Below are 19970 nucleotides of genomic sequence, written 5' to 3'. Positions count from 1 at the left end.
TTATGAATGCAAGCGTTACTTACTTTTGGATAAAATAACCTATAATGAAATGTAAGCTACTCTATTTTATTTTTCGATTCTGGCAAGACATTTGTCAGGTGTTATGGCTCTACTTTTCATTTAGACGCATTAAGCTCTACATGCAGCATTCAATACAATTCATTTAATGTAGCCAACATGGTTGAATACTACAAGAGAACACATTTGATTTGCTTCGTTCATGTTTGGCCGAAATGCTGTCAAAACATGCGTCGTTTAAAATAGCAATTGCACGCATGTTCTAATATGCTTGTTTGCGTAGACTGCTGACAGATCGATACGTGGTCATCAACTTTTGGTTCAGAAGGGCTCTCTAATCATAATAAAATACATAAAGAAAGTGTAATGATTAGTGGCAGCTTACTTGCATTTGTCAAATCAATAATGCATTGTAATAGCCTAGCCCAGACATAATAGCCTAATTCCAAGTTTGGTAAATCCTTAACTTTGTGCTATACAGTATGTTTTGGGGTTTGATGGCTAGGCATTTATTAATCTATTCGGTTATTCTATCTTCTGAAAATAAATATTAACCGGTTATTGATGAACATGCTAAGTGTTAATATATTTCACTGAATTATTAAAATTTATTATGACCTTGGACGTGTCTTAATGTTTGTGCAATGATGGTGAGGAATGATTAGGCCTACCTAATGATTGTTAGGCTAAAGGGTATGGCATACTGTGACAATAAAGTATGTATTTATATTATTCACATGAGGCCTATCACATTCTTTTAAAGCCTAATCATTTCCAGATTTTTATGAAAGTGCAGATCGTTTTTGTCGTGTTATGTTGTGTCTAAAACAAGGTAACTTCCTCATTCTGGACGGTCCAGTTTTGTTTATATTGGCTACTGTTTTATTGTGCTGCAGTGGTGTATGTTGTTATGCTTATAGGCGTATTATCCTCATAATTAATAATTAATTGTTGGATTAAATTCATGCGTTTGATTTTTTTATTTTTACTAGCAGTTCTCTCTCAAAAATGTTTGTCATGTGAATGCATGTTTAAATAAACTATCCACGTTGCCAAAACAGCATGACGTTAGTTAGTGCTCCTTTGAGGCACTTATTGGGCCCTCTAACGATCACACATGAAACAGAAACACACACCAATTCCACGCTTTGTTTCCCACGTATTGTTTCTTTTTATTCATTAAAACACCATTGACGACTCCAGGATAACATAGGCCTACATTTCCTTACTTTTCGTGAGCAGTAATTTTCAGCACTTGTCGTTCAACTTAACAATATTTTAATCACAATATTATGCAGCAGGTCATACAAATCAACACATAAATATATTAATATTCTTAAAATATATTGGCAGTTGGTGGCCACCGTACAGTAGAAATGACTAACGAACCATTGGACACACACACACCACACACACACACAAACACAAACACACACACACACAGTGGAATGTCTGATTGAGTCACAACTATGTGCTTCGTCCTAATATCCAAATAGAAATAAAGTTAGGCTACAGAAAAAAGTTACGTTATTCACTACAAAACATGAGACCAACACATTCCAATCAAATGCACTGAAATGCCTTTTAAAGACAGAAAAACTATAGCAAATGAAAGTGCACATAGTTCATAGACACAGTCACACACGCACGCTGTCCCGTAGGCTTTATGAGAGCAATGAGTCTATTTGGAATGGATGACAACCTCCGCCTGATGTGGATATCTTGACAGGGGAGAATGAGTTTACCATGCCCAGTGACGTCAGATGGAGAGAAGAGAGCGCGTCCCTGTTGTGCTCCCCTCCGTAGACAGGGTCTGACAGACTGCACCTGTACGCCTGCACCATGTGGGACGGGCTGGAACTGACGTGGTATGCGTGCTGTGCATGTGACACAGTCGCAGACTGGTAGTTCTGAGTGTAGGGCAGTATGTGGGCACCGGCAGGCCAGTACAACCGTGCACCAAGACCGGTAATGTCTGTATTGGTTAGACAATCCTCCCTCCTTTTAAAAGGCTTACTGAGGATACTATCGATAGCGAAAGAGCTACAAAACTTGCCCCCTGACTTTTCCTCCCGAGAAGGCGCGGCGGGGGCAGACAGACGAGTGCCCTCGCCGGGTGTTTGGGTGTCAGGAATCTCAGTCTCTTTGATGGACCTCTTGCTGATGCGCTTCCTCCTGCGGCGGAACACCCCGTCTGCAAAGGTATATTCGCTGTGCGGGTTCAGCATCCAATAGTTGTCCTTACCCCAGGGTCGGGACGGGTCCCGCAGTACTTTCAAGAAGCAATCGTTCAGTGACAAGTTGTGGCGGACCGAGTTCCTCCAGCCGGTGTAGCTGCCACGGAAAAACGGGAACTTCTTCATCAGGTAGTCGTTTATTTCAGCCAGAGTGAGTCGGCCGGTACCAGAGTCCCGGATAGCCATGGCAATGAGCGCTATGTAAGAGTAGGGGGGCTTAGGTCTGCGGGTGTAGGGTTTACCTTTACCGTCACTGCTCTGGGGTGCAGGTGCGGGGCTATTGGCCACGAAGTCTCCGTCCGAGCCCAGCTCATCTCCAGAGACGGGCGATGGGATACTTCCCTCGGCGTCACTACACATATCCAGGGGCTTCTGAACAAAGTGGCTCGCGGAAAAAACTTCAAGTTTCATTCTGAAACAGGAATATTCTCTTTCACCTGTCGCAATCAGAGTACCTTTTGGCGAGGCTCTCTTCGTCAGATAACTCTTCAAAGTATATAAGGTACGGTTGCAAAACTTGTTTTTGCGGAATGATTTGCAATCGCTGTCTTTCCGGGAAAGCTCCGTTTGGAGAAACAAGAGGTCCCCGAACCAAGTCCTTTGCAGCTGAGTTCAGATTTGTCTCCGGAGACACGCGCCGCGTTATAATATAAACCCTGGGTGAGGGACGGCCCACGGAGGCGGGGTTTCCATCGGAAGCTAATCTCAAATCCACTGAAGTGAGTCAGGGATCGCCTTGTGATTGCACGCGCAACGGGGATAGACACTAGTGAATAAGAAAAAGCTCATGTGGTATATGTCACTAAGGAGGAAAGATTAGATGAATGAGAGAGATAACCAAAGTTCGACCGTGTCTTTCGTCTCCCTCCTTACGCACCTGGATCTGCTCACCTGTAGGAAGCAAATAAGGTTTACTTTCGCACGAGGTGGCGTGCATATACCAGACATACAGACATTAGTGTTTATGCTGAGTATTAGGTCACACAAAGTTTGTTTGAAAAGATAAATAAATGCTATGATAATTGGCGATTCTTAATGTTTGGATAGATACATCAAGCCATGATTTGTGGCAATGTTTTATGTCATGTTCAAAATAGAAACAGTCTTTGCTCCCTTCTGTTGAATATAGGAAAAACAACAGAAGACCCACGTCTTTGAATCTCTTCCTGTCTGTTCTGTTCTATCAGTCATCTTAATCCGTCTTTAATGTCGGTTTTCAAAGTTATTCGTTTGTTCAGGGAATAACAACATCGCCCCTCACTTGAAACAGGCTTAAGAGATATCAAAGGTTGCGCGTAAAACGCATACGCACCCCACACCGAGAGAAAAGAAGAGAGAGAGAGAGAGAGAAATGGTAGGCTATACAGATGCACGGAAACAAACGGAGGCAGGGAGGGGGGAAGCTTAATCATTTCATTTGAATTAAGCCCAAAGAACATATTGCAACTCTGTGTCAACCTACCAAAGTGTCAGATTTCCTCTAAAGAAACCCAGCCTCTGTATGTTACGGTATTATGCCAAAACATGACTTCCGTGGAATAGGTAAGTATTAGGAAAACAATGCTGAGATGACAAACAAACAAGTTCATGAAAAAGATGTGCTCGAGTAGAAGAGGAGGCTCGAGGAGGTGAAAGGTGGAAGGTAGATGAGCAGTCTTAGGAAATGATGTCCTGTAGACCACCTTCTGTGCACCAGTGATCTACACGAAATAAATAATGTGACGTGACATTTTTAGTGAAGGAGCATTTCAAGGTCCTACAGTTATTGTCCTATTTTATTTTTCCATCAGAAGCCCACAGTGTACGTTCAATTTCATACTGTTACACGCATTGCAAGCCAGCATGTCTACCGTCTAACGTTTCCTAATGTACCAACTCCTCTCTCAACCCCAATTAGACCGCCCCCTCACACAAACACACACACACGCATGCACACACGCACCCATCTCCCTGTCTTAACACACAGGTAAAGGAGAAGCAGCAATAGGTCGGAAAGTTACATGAGTTATGAGCTTGTCTCGGGGCGATTGATAATCATTAAACTGTCTTCTCCGCCACACCTCTACGCATCCCTTAGGGTGTTTGGAATTGGGATGGATGTGAAATATTCTCTCGCGCTCCGTTGTGTGCGACTTGCGTTACTGGGTTCACCGGGCAGGCATTCAATCACGCGCAAAACACGGTTCTGCAGTCACAAACATACACAAACAAGGGCACGCACGTGCACCACCGGGGCACACTCAAGGGCGCTAGAGTAGTAGTCCGACTTACATACAACGTAATCCCATGTTTACACACCATGATTTACACCATTTACTTTTTCTCCGAACAATTTCGAATGCGTCTGCATTCTTTAAAACACGTTCACATTTTCCCACGTAACGCGAGAGCTTCCTACACCGACAGTCAGTGCTTATAGCCTAATTATTATCTTGGGCATGCAAGATGCTACATGCGTGAGAACTAATGCCCGAAATAGGGGCGACCTGCCCATGAGGTTGGAAGGCAACTGAATACCTTCAACGCAAGGCACTGTTAACTAGAGTTTCAAGAATACATTCATAGCATTCATTAGTAAGATCCGCCACTCATACATCAAATTTGACTACACTCTGCTATGTGTAGCCTAAATCTAGTGGCAAAATTCAGCATCCTTGCCCTTGAAATGACCATTGCACACCCCTCTTGCCTATAGGACTCCAACGTTTGAGAGGTAGCACAGATATTCACACTGTGTATAGGTTTGACCACAAAAGTGCTTTATGAATTATATCAAATTTGTCCGGCTAACGATACATGAGTTGTGCATGGCTGAGGTGTCATACCAGAGTAGCCTATACGTAAACATAGATATATATCCTTGACACAAAAACATCGTATAGAGAGGGAATTGAGATAGGCCTAGTATTTGGAGTAATTTAGAATGGGCATACTAAGGTCAATACACACGTAGCCTAATCCATAAAGTAAATGTATGGCTTATCAATGCACTTCGCTGAACTTCTATACTCTTAACACTATGAGTGAATAGAACCTTTAGCGATGCTGAGAAAAATACTGTGCGCCGTCATTATCATCGCAACTGCACTGAACACATGTGCACACTGTGCGAGAGATTTTGGGACAGCTTTGTTATGAGTAATGGTGGAGGGAGGCTGGACTATGTGTATGTGTTTGTTTGTTTGTTTGTTTGTTTGTTTGTTTGTTTGTTTGTTTGTTTGTGTGTGTGTGTGTGTGTGTGGGTGGGTGAAGTTGTATCTGATTACAGACATTGCTCAGATGGCTACACACACCTGCGTGAAACAGATTTGGCGTGAAAGAAGGTGCACCTGTTTTTGCGATTTGTCATGTCCCCTCTTGCGTCACGGTAAACTTAACCAAGCGTTTTGTTCGGTGCCCCCTGTTTGTGTAAATACGCTAAGGAGCGGGTCAATCATTTCAGTGGCTATTGGATAGCTTTTTTCTTCCTTCGCTGGCTTGTCTAAGTGATCACGCAGCATGCTTGGTTGCCAGAGATGGAAGACGAGAGCTGGGACAACGCCAGTGGTGGTCTATGTGTTTAGGACTCCCTACTGCTCATGTTATCCATTCTTGGAGATTCATGAAGTATAGCTCAAGGGTTCAACTTCACACAGTGGTTCAGTGTATATATTTACATTGACCAATCATTTACCCAGTCACCCGCTGTTATTTAATTATGTAAAAAGATGTATTAGCCATAATAGATGGATAAGAGATGGTTATTACAAGCACCAGGAAGGACGAAAGACGAACCCACAAACAAACACACCCATGCACACAGGCACGCACCCTTGTGGGGGAACAAAATTGAAGTTAAAAGTGGTACCTTGTTGTCTTAGAGCACCCTTTAAGATTTGAAGTGCCTCTTTGGATTGAGAAGAGAAATTTCTGGAAGTGTTGACATCAGCGGAATGTGAACAATGTCAATTCAATTGGGTGAATCCATTTGGACTTCTATAAATAGCCGCGCGTCTCTGGCGGTCTCTGCTCACACGCTAACCCCTGTCTTGATGTCAGAGGAAAACGGTACACCTCTATCTCATCTTCGTTTTCTTTCTTCTCTATGAGAGAAGGGTGTGCAACCCTCATAGCTCTCTCTAAACAAACTCCAGGCCCTGCGTGAGTTGAGGAGAGCCCAGCCCAGCGAGGCCGAGCGTTACTGAGATTCTCGAGATTCTCCGCAGTACATTTACAGCCATGACTGATAGTAGACACGCTTCACCGAAGCTCATGGGTACTGTCTTTATACTCTTTTACCAACCTCAAGGCATTCCAGACCCTTTTTACACATTTCAGCTGTCTGAACCGTGTGTGTGTGTATGTGTGTGTGTGTGTAGAGCTAGCGTGTGGGAGACTGAGCTGTGTGGGTGTAAGCGCATGTGCATGCGTCAGTAGAGAAAAGCTAGACGCAAGCATTCCATTTAGTTTATTCCTTGAACGTAAATTATGGTTATTATCCAACAATGCGGCCCTCTAAACGTTTGTTCCATGCTCCGTCGCACCGTTTTAAACTCACATTTTGTTTTGGAAGATATGGGGTAGGGGGCTTCCAGCCCTTATAATCAGCACACCTGAACACTTTAGTCTGAAAAACAAAGTCGCCACACAGCGCGTTATAAGTCATTCAGGCACTGTTAGAATCATTACTTATCTCTGTGACACACCAGTACACTTAGTTTGAAGCACACACAGACATACACACACACACGCGTGCGCACACACACACACACACACACATCTCTTTTGCTTTCATCTTCCCTGTAAATACATGAAAATGTTAGTGAGAAGCGTTGTGGGAGCGCAGCGGTTGTCTCCTGCAGTCACTTGGCTCTGCCGTGTTGCTATTTTAGGTGCTCTGACATTCTTACCCGAGGTCTTCACGCCCTGCCAAACCAAAAAAAAAATCATAAGTAAACGAAGCTTACAAGGGTATGATTAAAGTAATTAAAGAGAGGGGTGAAATACAGGTGAAGCCTAGGTGAGAGGTAGGGCCACTCCCACGGAAAAAGAACACTCCGAACGACGTTGTTGTCACCAAGGCGACGCACAAGTGCCGACCTTTTACAGAGTAGGCCTACTGTGGTAGGCCTTTCTATTGTATTCGAATGTATTTGATTTGACATTCATGAAATGGAGATATTAGTGTGGATGGTTGAGAAAATAGGATCTCCCTGAGCATTTAGAGCATTTTGCTATTTTTAATGATTTTGACCTGTATGTCTAAACCCAATACTGTAGCAACAACCATCCCCATCAGCCTCAATGCTGCCGTCGAACAGAGGGGAAGAAGCAATTCACAATACAATTAGCAGAACCTTTTAGAGTTCTCCATGACTACAATCTGTGTATGAATAAGACCTTGTTTCATATTGGTATAATATTCCATATATTGGTATGGGATACATGACATCCCATACACCAACAATGGAAGAGAACAGCCCGGAGCAGATCCAGAACGCGAGTGTCTTGAGGCCTCGACGGGACATTCCGCGGTCTGAAAGGAGCGATGCGATCACGAGCACATCTGGCTGGAAGAAAGAGAAGAAGAAAAAAGGAGAGCGTGGATCACACCTCCTCCATCCCCGACCACCGACTGCCACTGTTCTCGTGCCACCCCTCAGCGGCCGTCGTACGGGCCCCAATCTCGCTCACCCGGTCTTCTCATAACTCCCAACCACCCTTCGCACGACCTAACAGAGGGCACATGGGGTAAATGGGAGGAGGGGGGGGGGGGGGGGGTAAAGGTCGGGCTGAGTGTTAGTACAAAGGATCTACGATTGATCTCGTAGACACCTCGCCTTATCGCCGCTGCCGAAAGGACTTAAGAGTTGAAGCAACGCTGTAGGCATTTTTTTTTTTTTTTACGTGAGTGTAAACACAGGGCCAAATCAGTACCTGTGCATGGCTGTTTACCTGGCAGCCACCCAGCCTTGTTCTGTCTAAACTTGAAATAGGATCCAAACACTCTACTCACGCATAGTGGTTAGCACGAGAGGCCTAACCCAGCCTCCCACCCGTAGAGGCTCCTTGCTTGCTATCGTTATACATTCAAAACAGTGGGTGAAACACCTTCCTCTCCTTGTTTTTGACTGATTGATTGAGCATTTCAACACCCTACAGCTGGAAGGCTCCTACTGACACTATATCTTAACACTGAGGAAGAACCTGGGAATTGGCCCCCAGACAACACAAACCCACTGCTACCTTAGTTTAGTCAATTTCCACCTTTTCTTATATATTTTTTTTTTACCTCACCTTTCTTTCAACTGCATGCGCCCTTTCGGTGCAGAGTATATCGCCGATTAGAACAAAAATCTTGTTTTTGCACCATGTTCTTGTTGTTTTTTGTGTGGGGTCTGTGTGAGGTCTGTTCTTACGGACTGGAGCTTTACATTGTGACTGTCAGGTCTGTAAGTTGAATTATGTTAGTGCTAAACCAATACTGTCTATCAGCTGTCTTAAGGTGTGACATTCTGGGAGCCCTGCAGCAACCACTTCAAATGTTCTGTTTACAGAAAAGACGGTTGAAAGACAGAGGAAATGACATCAATTATTAGTTACTGACTATGGGCTTTGATGCATATCAAGAACAGTGTTTTTTTAAAGACAACCTGGTGCTGGTTCTGACCTTGGAGCAACCTGTTTATACCTCCCAACCATAACTTACTACAGCAAAAAATGATGCCGAGCTTTTCGATTTATTAGCTCAATTCATGGAAAGTTTGCTCTCCCTATTTTCATGCCTTTAAGATTTAATTTGATTCACTGCTAATGCGAATGCAATTAGTAACCCATTGTCCTGGGCAGATGTTACTGTTTGGAATAAGTGCTATAAGATATTGATCCTGTGTTTTTTCTTATTTATATATATAATTAAGGATCGGAAGTATGATTGGAAAAGGGCCTAATCTCTTTTAGGGCTGTAATGTGTGCTGTGTTCGCTCCGTGGAACTCAGCATTGATCCACAGGAGCAAACAGCAGGTGTTTGGCAGCGCAGAAACCCTTCTTCTAACCCGGTAGCCTGGTCGACACACACAAATGCACACACACACGTACACTCCTACACACACACACACACACACACAGACACACACACACACACACAAAGGCACGCAGAAACACTCGCACGCCCACATGCACTCGTAGACACAAACACACACATGGATTGAAAAAAACGAACAGAAGCACATACACACAAAAACACAGATTAGTGGATTTTATGGCAATGATGTTGAGATGAGATGATGTTCTTGCCCATGTTGTACACACTAGAAAAGGGAATCATGTCTGTTAAGATTATTGTTATTATGTTATAAACGTATGGATACAAATCTAAACCTTACGTTTAGATGCTGACCTGCCTGAAGGTTAACAGAACATGCATGCGACTGTTAACCTCTCCATAGACATTTTATTCGCAAAGGGACCATACAGTAACTATACTTCACATATAGGAACTGGTGATGATTAGGGTTGCCATGAAAGACAGACAGATAGGTGGAGGAGAGGAGCGGGCAGTGAAGTTTGACATCATCAAACATCCCAAACATGTCTGAGATGTTTTGGTGAGAATACTGATTGGACAAGCACGCTTTTCCACCTCCAGCATACACACATTCATATTCATATCTGAGCACCTTTTCTCATTTAGAGATGTAAGATTACATATCATTAACATATGTTTGATGAACACACTGAGATATAGTTCACAGGTGCAGGACATGCCTTTAACTGGCAAATTATTTAAATGGTGAAAGGAGATAACTAAGTGCACTCACAGGTGAGTCATGGTTATTAATAGGACCAAATGTTAACAAAACGGTTTATCCTTCTGCTATGTTTAACTCAAACTATCTCCAATTATTTTCAAATAGATTTAACCATAATTGCCCCCCAACTTAAAATGCCTTTTCATGTCAGGATATGCCGCTGCCGCACCGATTAACTATATAATTTCAATTTTTCTTTCTGGTGAAGAAAAGTGTTTTGGGACAACAAGCGGTAACTATTTATACAGTAACACACCTGATGAGGCGTCTCTCCAAACGAGAGGTCCTGAACCCGGGCCCTTGCGTGCCTCTCCACCCCAGACACCTGATTAATTATAGTGTGGCCGTTGAGAGAAAGAAAAACGACCCGATGAAAAGTAAGCGAGTCTGCAGGCTCGACCTGCCCCGACAGCATCATGCGTGTTAGCTTGTAAAACACTCCTCCCCTTCGTTCGTTCGCCATCCTCACAGCCGGCTCCGTCCTCCCTCCCCCGCTCCAGGCCCGTTCGTGCAGACGAGGTAAAACATATCCTTTCCTGTGACAGAGCCCTCAGGTGAGCCCCGCTTGCGCAGGTAGATAATATCACTGTTACTTTACTGTACAATCCCAGCTATACAAGCCGTGTTTGGGTTAGCTCAAAAACACACTTCACTGCCAGGGCAAAACAAAGTGGTTCGCCGTGCGTGATAACGGCGGGGGCTGCTCTCTGCGAATTGATCTATGGAAACACTCGGACCTCGCACGAAGCCCCACTCACAATTTTTTTCCCTCTTTTTCGGCAAGTGCACAAAGCATTGTTGACTAAACTTTGTGCAGTGGCGTTCCCAGAATTATTTTCATGGGGGGGGGGGGGACATGTCATATTTAACATTTAACATTTAATATTAATGTAAGCTAATTATCTGATGGACATAGACTAATACCAGAACATTGAGTGACAAAAAAAGTATCCAGATGATATGTGACTCAGGAAGGGGGACCAGTGGGGGTGAGGGGTACTTGGTGGTGCCACTGTTAAAAGGCCCTTCGCTAATGAGCAGCCTATAGTGCCTTCACCTATTCGCCTTCCCATACATTTTATCCAGCGTCCTCTGTACTTCATTTACATGTACATAAACCACTTAGGATTCTAAACAACCTCTCTTTACGACTTCTAAACAAAATAAAAAATGTCCACCCTTTATGGAAACGGAGCCAGAAGCTCTATGCTTCCATAAACACATCTCCCTGGTGGTCCACGTGCCTGAGTGTGAATAGAGGGCGCTAAAGAAAGGGTCTGTTGGTGAAATCAAAGAGGGATCTCTTCATTTCTGCTGGTTGCTCTCTGTCTCTCTCTCTTCTTTCTTTCTTTCTTTTTTTCTTTCTTTCTCTCTTCTCTCTCTTCCACTATGCTTCTTTAGCTCTCTTCAAATAAAAGGTTAGTAGACATAGTAGTATAGGTCATTTATTGATCCCCTTGGGTAAATTAAGGAAGGTTACAGAAGTACATTTTGGGGCACATTGTGAGTTAGCGAATCGTCCTGTTAGCCATAGCAGCACATGACCGTTCACATAATAAAGCACCTCAAAGGGCATCCCTTGAAATAGGTTATTGTTTAGTATTACCACCAGACCAATGTTTGGGGGATGTTTGTCAAATAGAGAACATCTCTTTCGCTGTTCGTTTGAAGCAGGACATGACAGGGACATTATCGAGAGGTCCTGGTTTGCAGCCATCAGAATCAGAATCGGAATCAGAATCAGAATCAGAATGGGATTTATTCGCCATGAAAGTTTGCACAGACAAGGAATTTGCTTTGGCAGGAAGGTGCATACAATAAACATATAGGGACCTAAAATATAAATATGTGGACTATCTATACTAAGGGTACATGATCTAGCAGTACTAAGTGGGATTAGAATAGAATTAAATATACAATCAAATAAAATATAAGTTGCCGTAAATTACAATATAAAAATACAAAAATACAAATATTACAAATAATACAAATAATACAAATGTACAAGATACAATTTTGTAATGCAGTGCAAAAAGCAGTGTGTTTTAAGCAGGAAGTCATTAGAGTCAGTGTGGTCCCTTGGCCTTGTTGAAGAGGCCAACAGCGGAAGGGAAGAAACTGTTTTTGTGGCGTATTGGTCCTGATGGACCGCAGCCTTCTGCCGGAGGGGAGTGACTGAAACAGGGAGTGTCCAGGGTGGGAGAAGTCGGCCACAATCTTCCTCGCTCGCCTCAGGGTCCTCGAGGTGTGCAGGTCCTCGAGGGTAGGCAGATTGCAGCCAATCAGTGCGGATGATACGCTGCAGTCTGCTCTTGTCCTTGGCAGTGGCAGCAGCGTACCAGACGGTGATGGAGGAGGTGAGGATGGACTCAATGATGGCTGAGTAGGAGTGCACCATCATTGTCTTTGGCAGGTTGAACTTCTTCAGCTGCCGAAGGAAGTACATCCTCTGTTGTGCTTTCTTGATGAGGGAGCTGATGTTCAGTTCCCACTTGAGGTCCTGGGAGAGGATAGTGCCCAGGAAGCGGAAGGACTCCACAGTGTTGACTGGGGAGTCACACAGGGTGATGGGGGTGAGTGGGGCTGTGTTCCTCCTGAAGTCCACAACCATCTCCACTGTCTTAAGAGCATTGAGCTCTAAGTTGTTCTGGCTGCACCAGGTCACCAGGTTGGCCGCTTCCCACCTATAATCAGACTCGTCTCCACCAGAGATGAGCCCAATGAGGGTGGTGTCGTCCGCAAACTTCAGGAGTTTGACGGACGGATGACTGGAGGTGCAACTGTTGGTGTACAGGGAGAAGAGCAGAGGAGAAAGGACGCAGCCCTGAGGTGATCCGGTGCTGATGGACCGGGAGTCAGAGACTTGTGTTCCCAGCTTAACGCACTGCTTCCTGTCAGACAGGAAGTCTGTGATCCACCTGCAGGTGGAATCAGGCACGTTCAGCTGGGAGAGCTTGTCCTGAAGCAGGGCGGGGATGATGGTATTGAAGGCAGAGCTGAAGTCCACAAACAGGATCCTGGCATAGGATGCTGGGGAGTCCAGGTGCTGTAGGGTGAAGTGGAGGGCCATGTTAACTGCATCGTCCACAGACCTGTTGGCTCTGTAGGCAAACTGCAGGGGGTCCAGTAGAGGGTCAGTGATGGATTTAAGGTGTGCCAGCACCAGGCGCACAAAAGACTTCATTACCACAGAGGTCAGGGCGACAAGTCTGTAGTCATTATGTCCTGTTGGCCTTGGCTTTTTGGGCACAGGGATGATGGTGGAGGACTTGAGACAGGCTGGCACATGGCATGTCTCAAGGGAGGTGTTAAAGATGTAGGTAAACACCGGAGACAGCTGGTCAGCGCAGTGCTTGAGGGTGGCTGGAGAGACAGAGTCCGGCCCAGCTGCTTTGCGGGGATTCTGCCTCTTGAAAAGTCTGTTAACTTCACCCTCCTGAATGGAGAGAGTCGTCACTGTAGAGGGGGGGAGGTGGGAGGCCTCCTGGGTGGGAAGGGGTAGTTCAGGACTGTCCAATTGTCTTTCAAATCTGCAGTATAACTCATTCAGGTCGTTGGCCAGGCGGGAGTCGTTAGTGGAGTGGGGGGCTCTGGGCTTGTAGTTGGTAATCTGCCTGAGCCCTCTCCAGACAGAAGCAGAGTCGTTTGCAGAGAATTGGTGTTTTAGTCTCTCTGAGTACAGTCGTTTAGCCTCCCTCACCGCCTTGCTAAACCTGTTCTTCGACTCCTTGAAACTGTCTTTGTCCCCACTCCTAAACGCGGCCTCTTTTGCTGGCCTCAACCTTCTGAGTTTAGCTGTAAACCAGGGTTTGTCGTTGTTGTAGCTTACCCTGGTGCGTGTTGGTATACAGCAGTCCTCACAGAAGCTGATGTATGATGTCACAGCCTCTGTGAGCTCATCCAGACTATTGGTAGCAGTCGTGAACATGTCCCAGTCAGTGCAGTCCAAGCACGCCCGCAGATCCTCCATAGCTTCACTGGTCCACTGTTTTGATGTCCTCACAGCAGGCTTACAGCGCTTTAGCTTCTGCCTGTATGCAGGAATCAGGTGGACCATGGCGTGGTCAGAGTGACCCAGTGCTGCTCGGGGGACTGTATGGTATGCTTTGCTGATTGTAGAGTAGCAGTGATCCAAGGTGTTTCCTTATCTGGTAGGGCATTTGATGAATTGTCTATATTTTGGGAGTTCTTGAGTGAGATTGCCTTTGTTAAAGTCGCCTAGCACAATAACCAAGGAATCCGGATTTTCATGCTCCACACTCAGTATCTGGCTGGCGAGCACACGTTGAGCCTCGTTGACGCTAGCCTGCGGAGGCATGTAGACGCCAACCAGAATGAATGATGCAAACTCTCGTGGCGAGTAAAAAGATCTACAGTTAATAAAAAATTATTCCAGATCAGGAGAACAGTGCAGGAGAACATTAGTCCTATATCATAACCACTAAGAAGCCTTACAATCGAGTTCCATTTGGTCTCTGCCAGAACATTTAAGATATGCTCTGAATGCCTGAATACATGTCATTTCTCAGAAACTTAAAATGAACTAAATGAATGTATCATAATCAAAGTCAACATGATGGGTACTGGCAACCTACAAACATAACAACATTGTCCTTAGTAACATCCTGGGAACTAACAGAGATATACAGTACAAAGTACCGTGTGGAATGGGTATAGGTTAGGAGTAGAGCATTAGTCTGTAAATGTCTGCATTAGTCTGCACTGTAGCTCAACGGCCCCATGATCAAACCTACTTTGGATAAAGGTGCCCGTTACAAAAGTGAAAACATTACAGTAGTATCATTATTATTGTATGTTACCTGTGGACAGCTTTAGGAACACAACATTGGGCAAACGCACTGTAATGTACAAGATACTTCCCTAATATGTTTTTTATTTTCGGTCGCCAAATTATTACATACAATCAAATCGCACCGTATCAGATGTTTGACAGAAGATGCATCCAAGATACAAGAAGTAGCAGTGACTTATCAAACACTCCTAGGCTTCGCCGAGTCTTTCTCTCTGTCTTCCTCGGGTCTCTTGTTGATGTCAGGGCTCCCCGCTTGTTGACGTTAGCTCTGGAGGCTGCCAGTGGCAGGCTGTGATGATGGCAGCAGCGTTTACACAGGCCCTCGATGGAAAAAAGCATTCCTCCAAACACTCCCTTCAACCTGCAGACGGCGGTTGTATTTTCTGTCTCGGCGACAGGTGACAACAATGCCTGAAGGTGGGCCTGTATGCAACGTTTAGAGAATGCTTTACATAACGTGTGGTGTTGCTTTTTCTGTCAATCTTATCACAGGCCAGTTGAGTCCATTTCGTATGTGTCATTGACCAGAACCTGCTATTTACCCTGGTCCTATCCCTTAACTCCATTCAAACGCCAACTCTTATCTCTGTTTTTATCTGCTCTTATCAGCTACCCTCCAGTTTGAAGTGAATGAATGTGTGTCGGATGTTACGCGCATTTCATGATTATAGTCATTTGCTGACCAGTGAGCTCCTGTTCAACCACGCTGCTAATGTCTGTCAGTGTTTGTCTGAAAACAGGATTACAGTGAAACATGAGGCAAGCCTGTGTGTGGTTTAGAGGGGAACCCAGGTAGTGTTTCACAATTCTTTATGCTGTCTGGTAATAGGCGTGAGTCATTGTAAACGGTATGCCATCGCGTGTGTGCGCTGGGCCGTTGAGGCTGGGCCATTGTCTCAGTTGGGAAAGCCTCCAAATGACTCGCGAAAAAAAGGTGTCTCTTCATAGTCATCCGCCGCAAAGTTCCCGAAAACACACCCAGCGCTAACCCCGTGGCGTGCTTGTTGGCGAGTGCGCGCCGTCGCCGTCCATCTGGCTGTTGTGACGGGAATCCGTGGTGCGTGGGACGCCTGATCAAATTAGAGCCGCCGTGAATTCCACGAGGGGTCGTTTCATTGGCTGAATTGGGAGAACGTTTTCAGATGTTGTGTTTGTTGAATTCAGTTTTTTTGGGGGGGTCTGATAGGCGGTCAGCATGTCCATGTCCAGGGAGTCAGGTGGCTGAGCGGTTAGGGAATCGGGCTAGTAATCAGAAGGTTGCCGGTTCGATTCCGGCCGGGTTAAATTACGTTGTGTCCTTGGGCAAGGCACTTCACCCTACTTGCCTCGGGGGAATGTCCCTGTAGTTACTGTAAGTCGCTCTGGATAAGAGCGTCTGCTAAATGACTAAATGTAAATGTCTACTTTGGCGCTGTCGCTAACATGCCTGTGTTACATCTGAGCGCGTCATCATGACACACAACTCTGTTTTGTCTCTGCCTTGAGGTTCAAGGAGTTTCTGCTTCTGTCCCATCCCCGCTGGTGAAATAGCTCTAAAAATATCATTGCAGGACCCATAATTATGTATTGAAGAACACCAGCCACTCCCCCACCCTCCCGCGTGCACCTACGGGTGCCTGCATGTGTGTGTTTGTATGCTTGTGGACGTGTTTGTGCGCTCCTCTAGATTTGCAAGGTGATGACTGCTGTCAGCATGTCAGGGATCAGTCAAAATGACTGCCAGTGATGTAAGCACCCAGCCCCCCCCACCCCCCCACCCCACATACACAGACACACCCACACAGACACACAGTCTGAAACACCCATCCAGGCATTTACCCTCTTTGTGGAGACACAGGGGAACTCTGTGCAGTGTGTGATGCTTTCATCAAAGTTCATAAAGGTCAAAAGAGAACCATGTCTTTGTGTCTGAGGATTGGAAGTGACTGATGGTCTGCTGAGTGTATCTGCTGTTCTGTGTGTGTGTGTGTGTTGGCATGCTGTGGGGCCTCACCGTTCGCAACCTATTTTTCTTCACAAGAAGACACGCTTTTATATTTTGATCGGACGCCCCCCAAAAATAGGACTCCGCCTACCATAGGTCCCGCCCTCTGAACTGTCCATCACATCAAAGTAGGAAGCCGGCTCTTGTAAGAGGTTCAACCTCTGGAATCTCGACATCCTCTTATCTATCTTACCTGACTGCCACAGATAGAGATTCCCCCTCCTTGCTCTGCCCTGCCTTGCTGTGCCTTCGCTGTGTTATCCTGAACTCTCACGCATGCGACAATAACGTGTCAGTGCATGCGGGCATCACTGCGCCCCCATCAGAAGCGCTAGCACGCTCAGTGGGGTGTGTGACATCACAGGCCGGACCACATTCTGCCCGGCGGGAGAAAAGAGGCTGGAGATCATTTGAAGTAGTGGGAACTGTACAAAAAAAGTTACAAAATGTGGAATACAAAAATACAAGTAAACAAACAATCAAAGACTGTCTATCAAACTTAAAAGAGGCATTTTAGTCATGGATTCATGCGTCCTTTAAAGGAAAAAATGCATCAAACACATTTGGAAGGAACAGAGTTATCGGAACACTTCAAAAGGAAATGAGAAGAATTTTGATTTTGGACTCTGCACATGAGCAAACTTTACGTGCAAAGACTTACAAAATACAGCAGTGCCTGTCTTCCCAAGTCATCGTGGTTCAGTTGGGACATGGTGGCTGGACGATGGCTGGCTGACTGTCTCAGAGATGCTCACGTTTCACAGATGTGGAGCCTCATCCACGATGCCTTCGCTGCTTAACGACTCCCTCTCCCTCTGTGGTATCTGGGCCCATCCGTGACAAACGTAGCTGTTGATGTCTCCCAGCGTTGCCAAATGTCAGCAGGGCATCGAGATTCCTCGGAAATCCCTGCCGTCTTATCCTCCGAACCTAACGAATAAATGGCGTCGAACAATCAGAGGGAGGGATTATCTGATGGGCAGAGAACACGGGCGCCAATCGCAGCACGGCATGCGTCCTGTGGGCCCGGATCTGCACACGCTCGCTCCCGCACCTCGTCCGAGTCCTGACACGGAGGGACCGACGCGTTACAGTTAAATCGTTCTCTGTGCGAATTGTGTCCTTTGTTATGTCGTGGCCTTGTCCTCCTGCAGAGCAAACAGCCAATCAAGGCCAAGTAGATGACGGTCAGGAAAGTGCTCAAAAGACTGAGAGCACATGATCATGACCATGAAAAAACATGCACCTTCAAAGTAGGTGAGTCAATCCGGAAGGGCAACGTTACTGAAGGGGAGAGCGAGTCCAAAACCGATCTGATTAGTTGCATGACTACCCCCTTGGGTTACATGACTTGCATCTTCCCGGAATGCATTGAGTCTCGTTGAGTTTGACGTTATCAAAAGACTTGCCGGTATAGCAATACAACACCCACCCCCCCCCCTCCCCCCGCCCACCCACACACACACAAACACACACAGGGGTGCGTGAGAATTTGTCACCCTCGATTTCACGACCCACGCTGAGATAAGCCTTATCAGAGTCTTTTCTACATAAACATCTATGCTATTCCATGCCTGTTCGTCACCGATGCATCGAGGTAGTGCTCTCCGTTTTGGACCGAGCCCAAGAAAACCAGAAGACAAAGGTAGCGTCTCCTGAACCACCTGAAGGAATGCCAGAGATTGACAGGTGTGTTTGTTGAAGGGCTTTTTCTTCCAAGCAATGTCAGTTTACCTGAGATTAGCTTTTCAAGTAGTACACACACACACACACACACACACACACACACAGACACACATTCTTAGGCCAGGGCAGGCATGGCACATACCCAGCATACTGTTGCTGTCCACCAGGTCTACATGTCACAGCTCTCAGCTTCTCTATAAATCTCGCAGGTATGAGTGCCATTTCCCCGCAGGGTATAGACAGAAAGTTCCCCCCCGAAATTGAGCATAAATCAAAAGCCGTGGGCCAACCCAGACTTAACCTTTGTAAATCCCCATACTGAAATGAGTAAGATTTACCGAGGTGCAATTTGCATTGGTTTAGTCGGAGACAAGATCGCCCAGAGTTTGACGCTAATGACAGATGGGTCGGTTCATTGGTCGTACTGGTAGGTTTTGTGTGTGTGTGTGAGTGCTCTTTCCGTTTGGGATCCTCTAAGCTGTTCTCTGCCTAGTAGTTGGCCAGGGAGGGGGAATGGATAGGTTTGGACTAAGCCTTAAATCCCATTGTTGGACATCTAGAGAGCAACTTTGTGTAACAAGCCTGTGTGTGTGTGTGTGTGTGTGAACTTGTCTATGTTTGTGTACACGTCAATGTCAATATCCACCACGCCGTAGGACTGAAGGAGTCCAGGTGTGTGTGCGCGCGCTCACACACACACACAGACACACACTAAGACAAACACACTCAAGTCTCTGACATCTGCAGGGTGGTATGCAGACAGAGGCGTTCCGCACACTTGTAAAGGGACTGCCCATGCATGCTTGTCACAGGACAATATGTCTACAACGTAGAGCTGCACCTTGCCTGTGCTGCAGCTCCTTGTTATTGGCTTCCTCAGATATATTTCTTCATTTTTTCAGTGTTTTTTTTCCATCGTTACCACTGTTGTTAGAAGTGGGAGGTTGTTGCTCAGGGATCCGAGGTTAGCACCGAGTGGAGGGTTTGTTCGTAGTGAGGGTTGAAAGAGAAAAAGAGAGCGAGGGCTGTGAGAGAGAGAGAGAGAGAGAGAGAGAGAGAGAGAGAGAGAGAGAGAGAGAGAGAGAGCGAGAGAGAAAACTTGAGAGCACAGGAGAAAACTCAAGGGGATGATTATCACTTTGAGATTAGAAGGGCTTGAAAAAACACCTGCCAAAATACAAGTTCCCGTGCTGCATTCTGCATGGATAGAGATGTGGGGATCTTTGTGTGCATGCATTCCTGTTTATTGTTGTTTTACAGCCTGATTGTGCAATAACGGTAACATAATAAGAGGCACTGGGGTCACACTGGCAACCAGCCCAGGATATATATAGGTGATGTGTACTGGCTCACACACACATACACACTCACACGCACACACACGCACACACACTGATCACACACACATATTTCGGACTTTTCGTTAAGATGGTCTGGCTCC

The 19970-nt window shown here is 45.7% G+C and overlaps 1 protein-coding gene across 1 annotated transcript; it reads right to left on the bottom strand.

Moving 5' to 3' along the window:
• Nucleotides 1–1165: 1165 nt before the first annotated feature.
• foxq1b (forkhead box Q1b) lies at nt 1166–2892 on the bottom strand. Its single transcript, XM_067230580.1, has one exon. The coding sequence runs from the start codon at nt 2664–2666 to the stop codon at nt 1683–1685; it is 984 nt and encodes a 327-aa protein (XP_067086681.1). The 5' UTR covers nt 2667–2892; the 3' UTR covers nt 1166–1682.
• Nucleotides 2893–19970: the final 17078 nt, after the last annotated feature.

This window comes from Osmerus mordax, chromosome 27 (genome assembly GCF_038355195.1).
Source record: "Osmerus mordax isolate fOsmMor3 chromosome 27, fOsmMor3.pri, whole genome shotgun sequence".
Classification (NCBI taxonomy): Eukaryota; Metazoa; Chordata; class Actinopteri; order Osmeriformes; family Osmeridae; genus Osmerus; species Osmerus mordax.
This window is presented reverse-complemented; position numbering and strand designations above follow the sequence as displayed.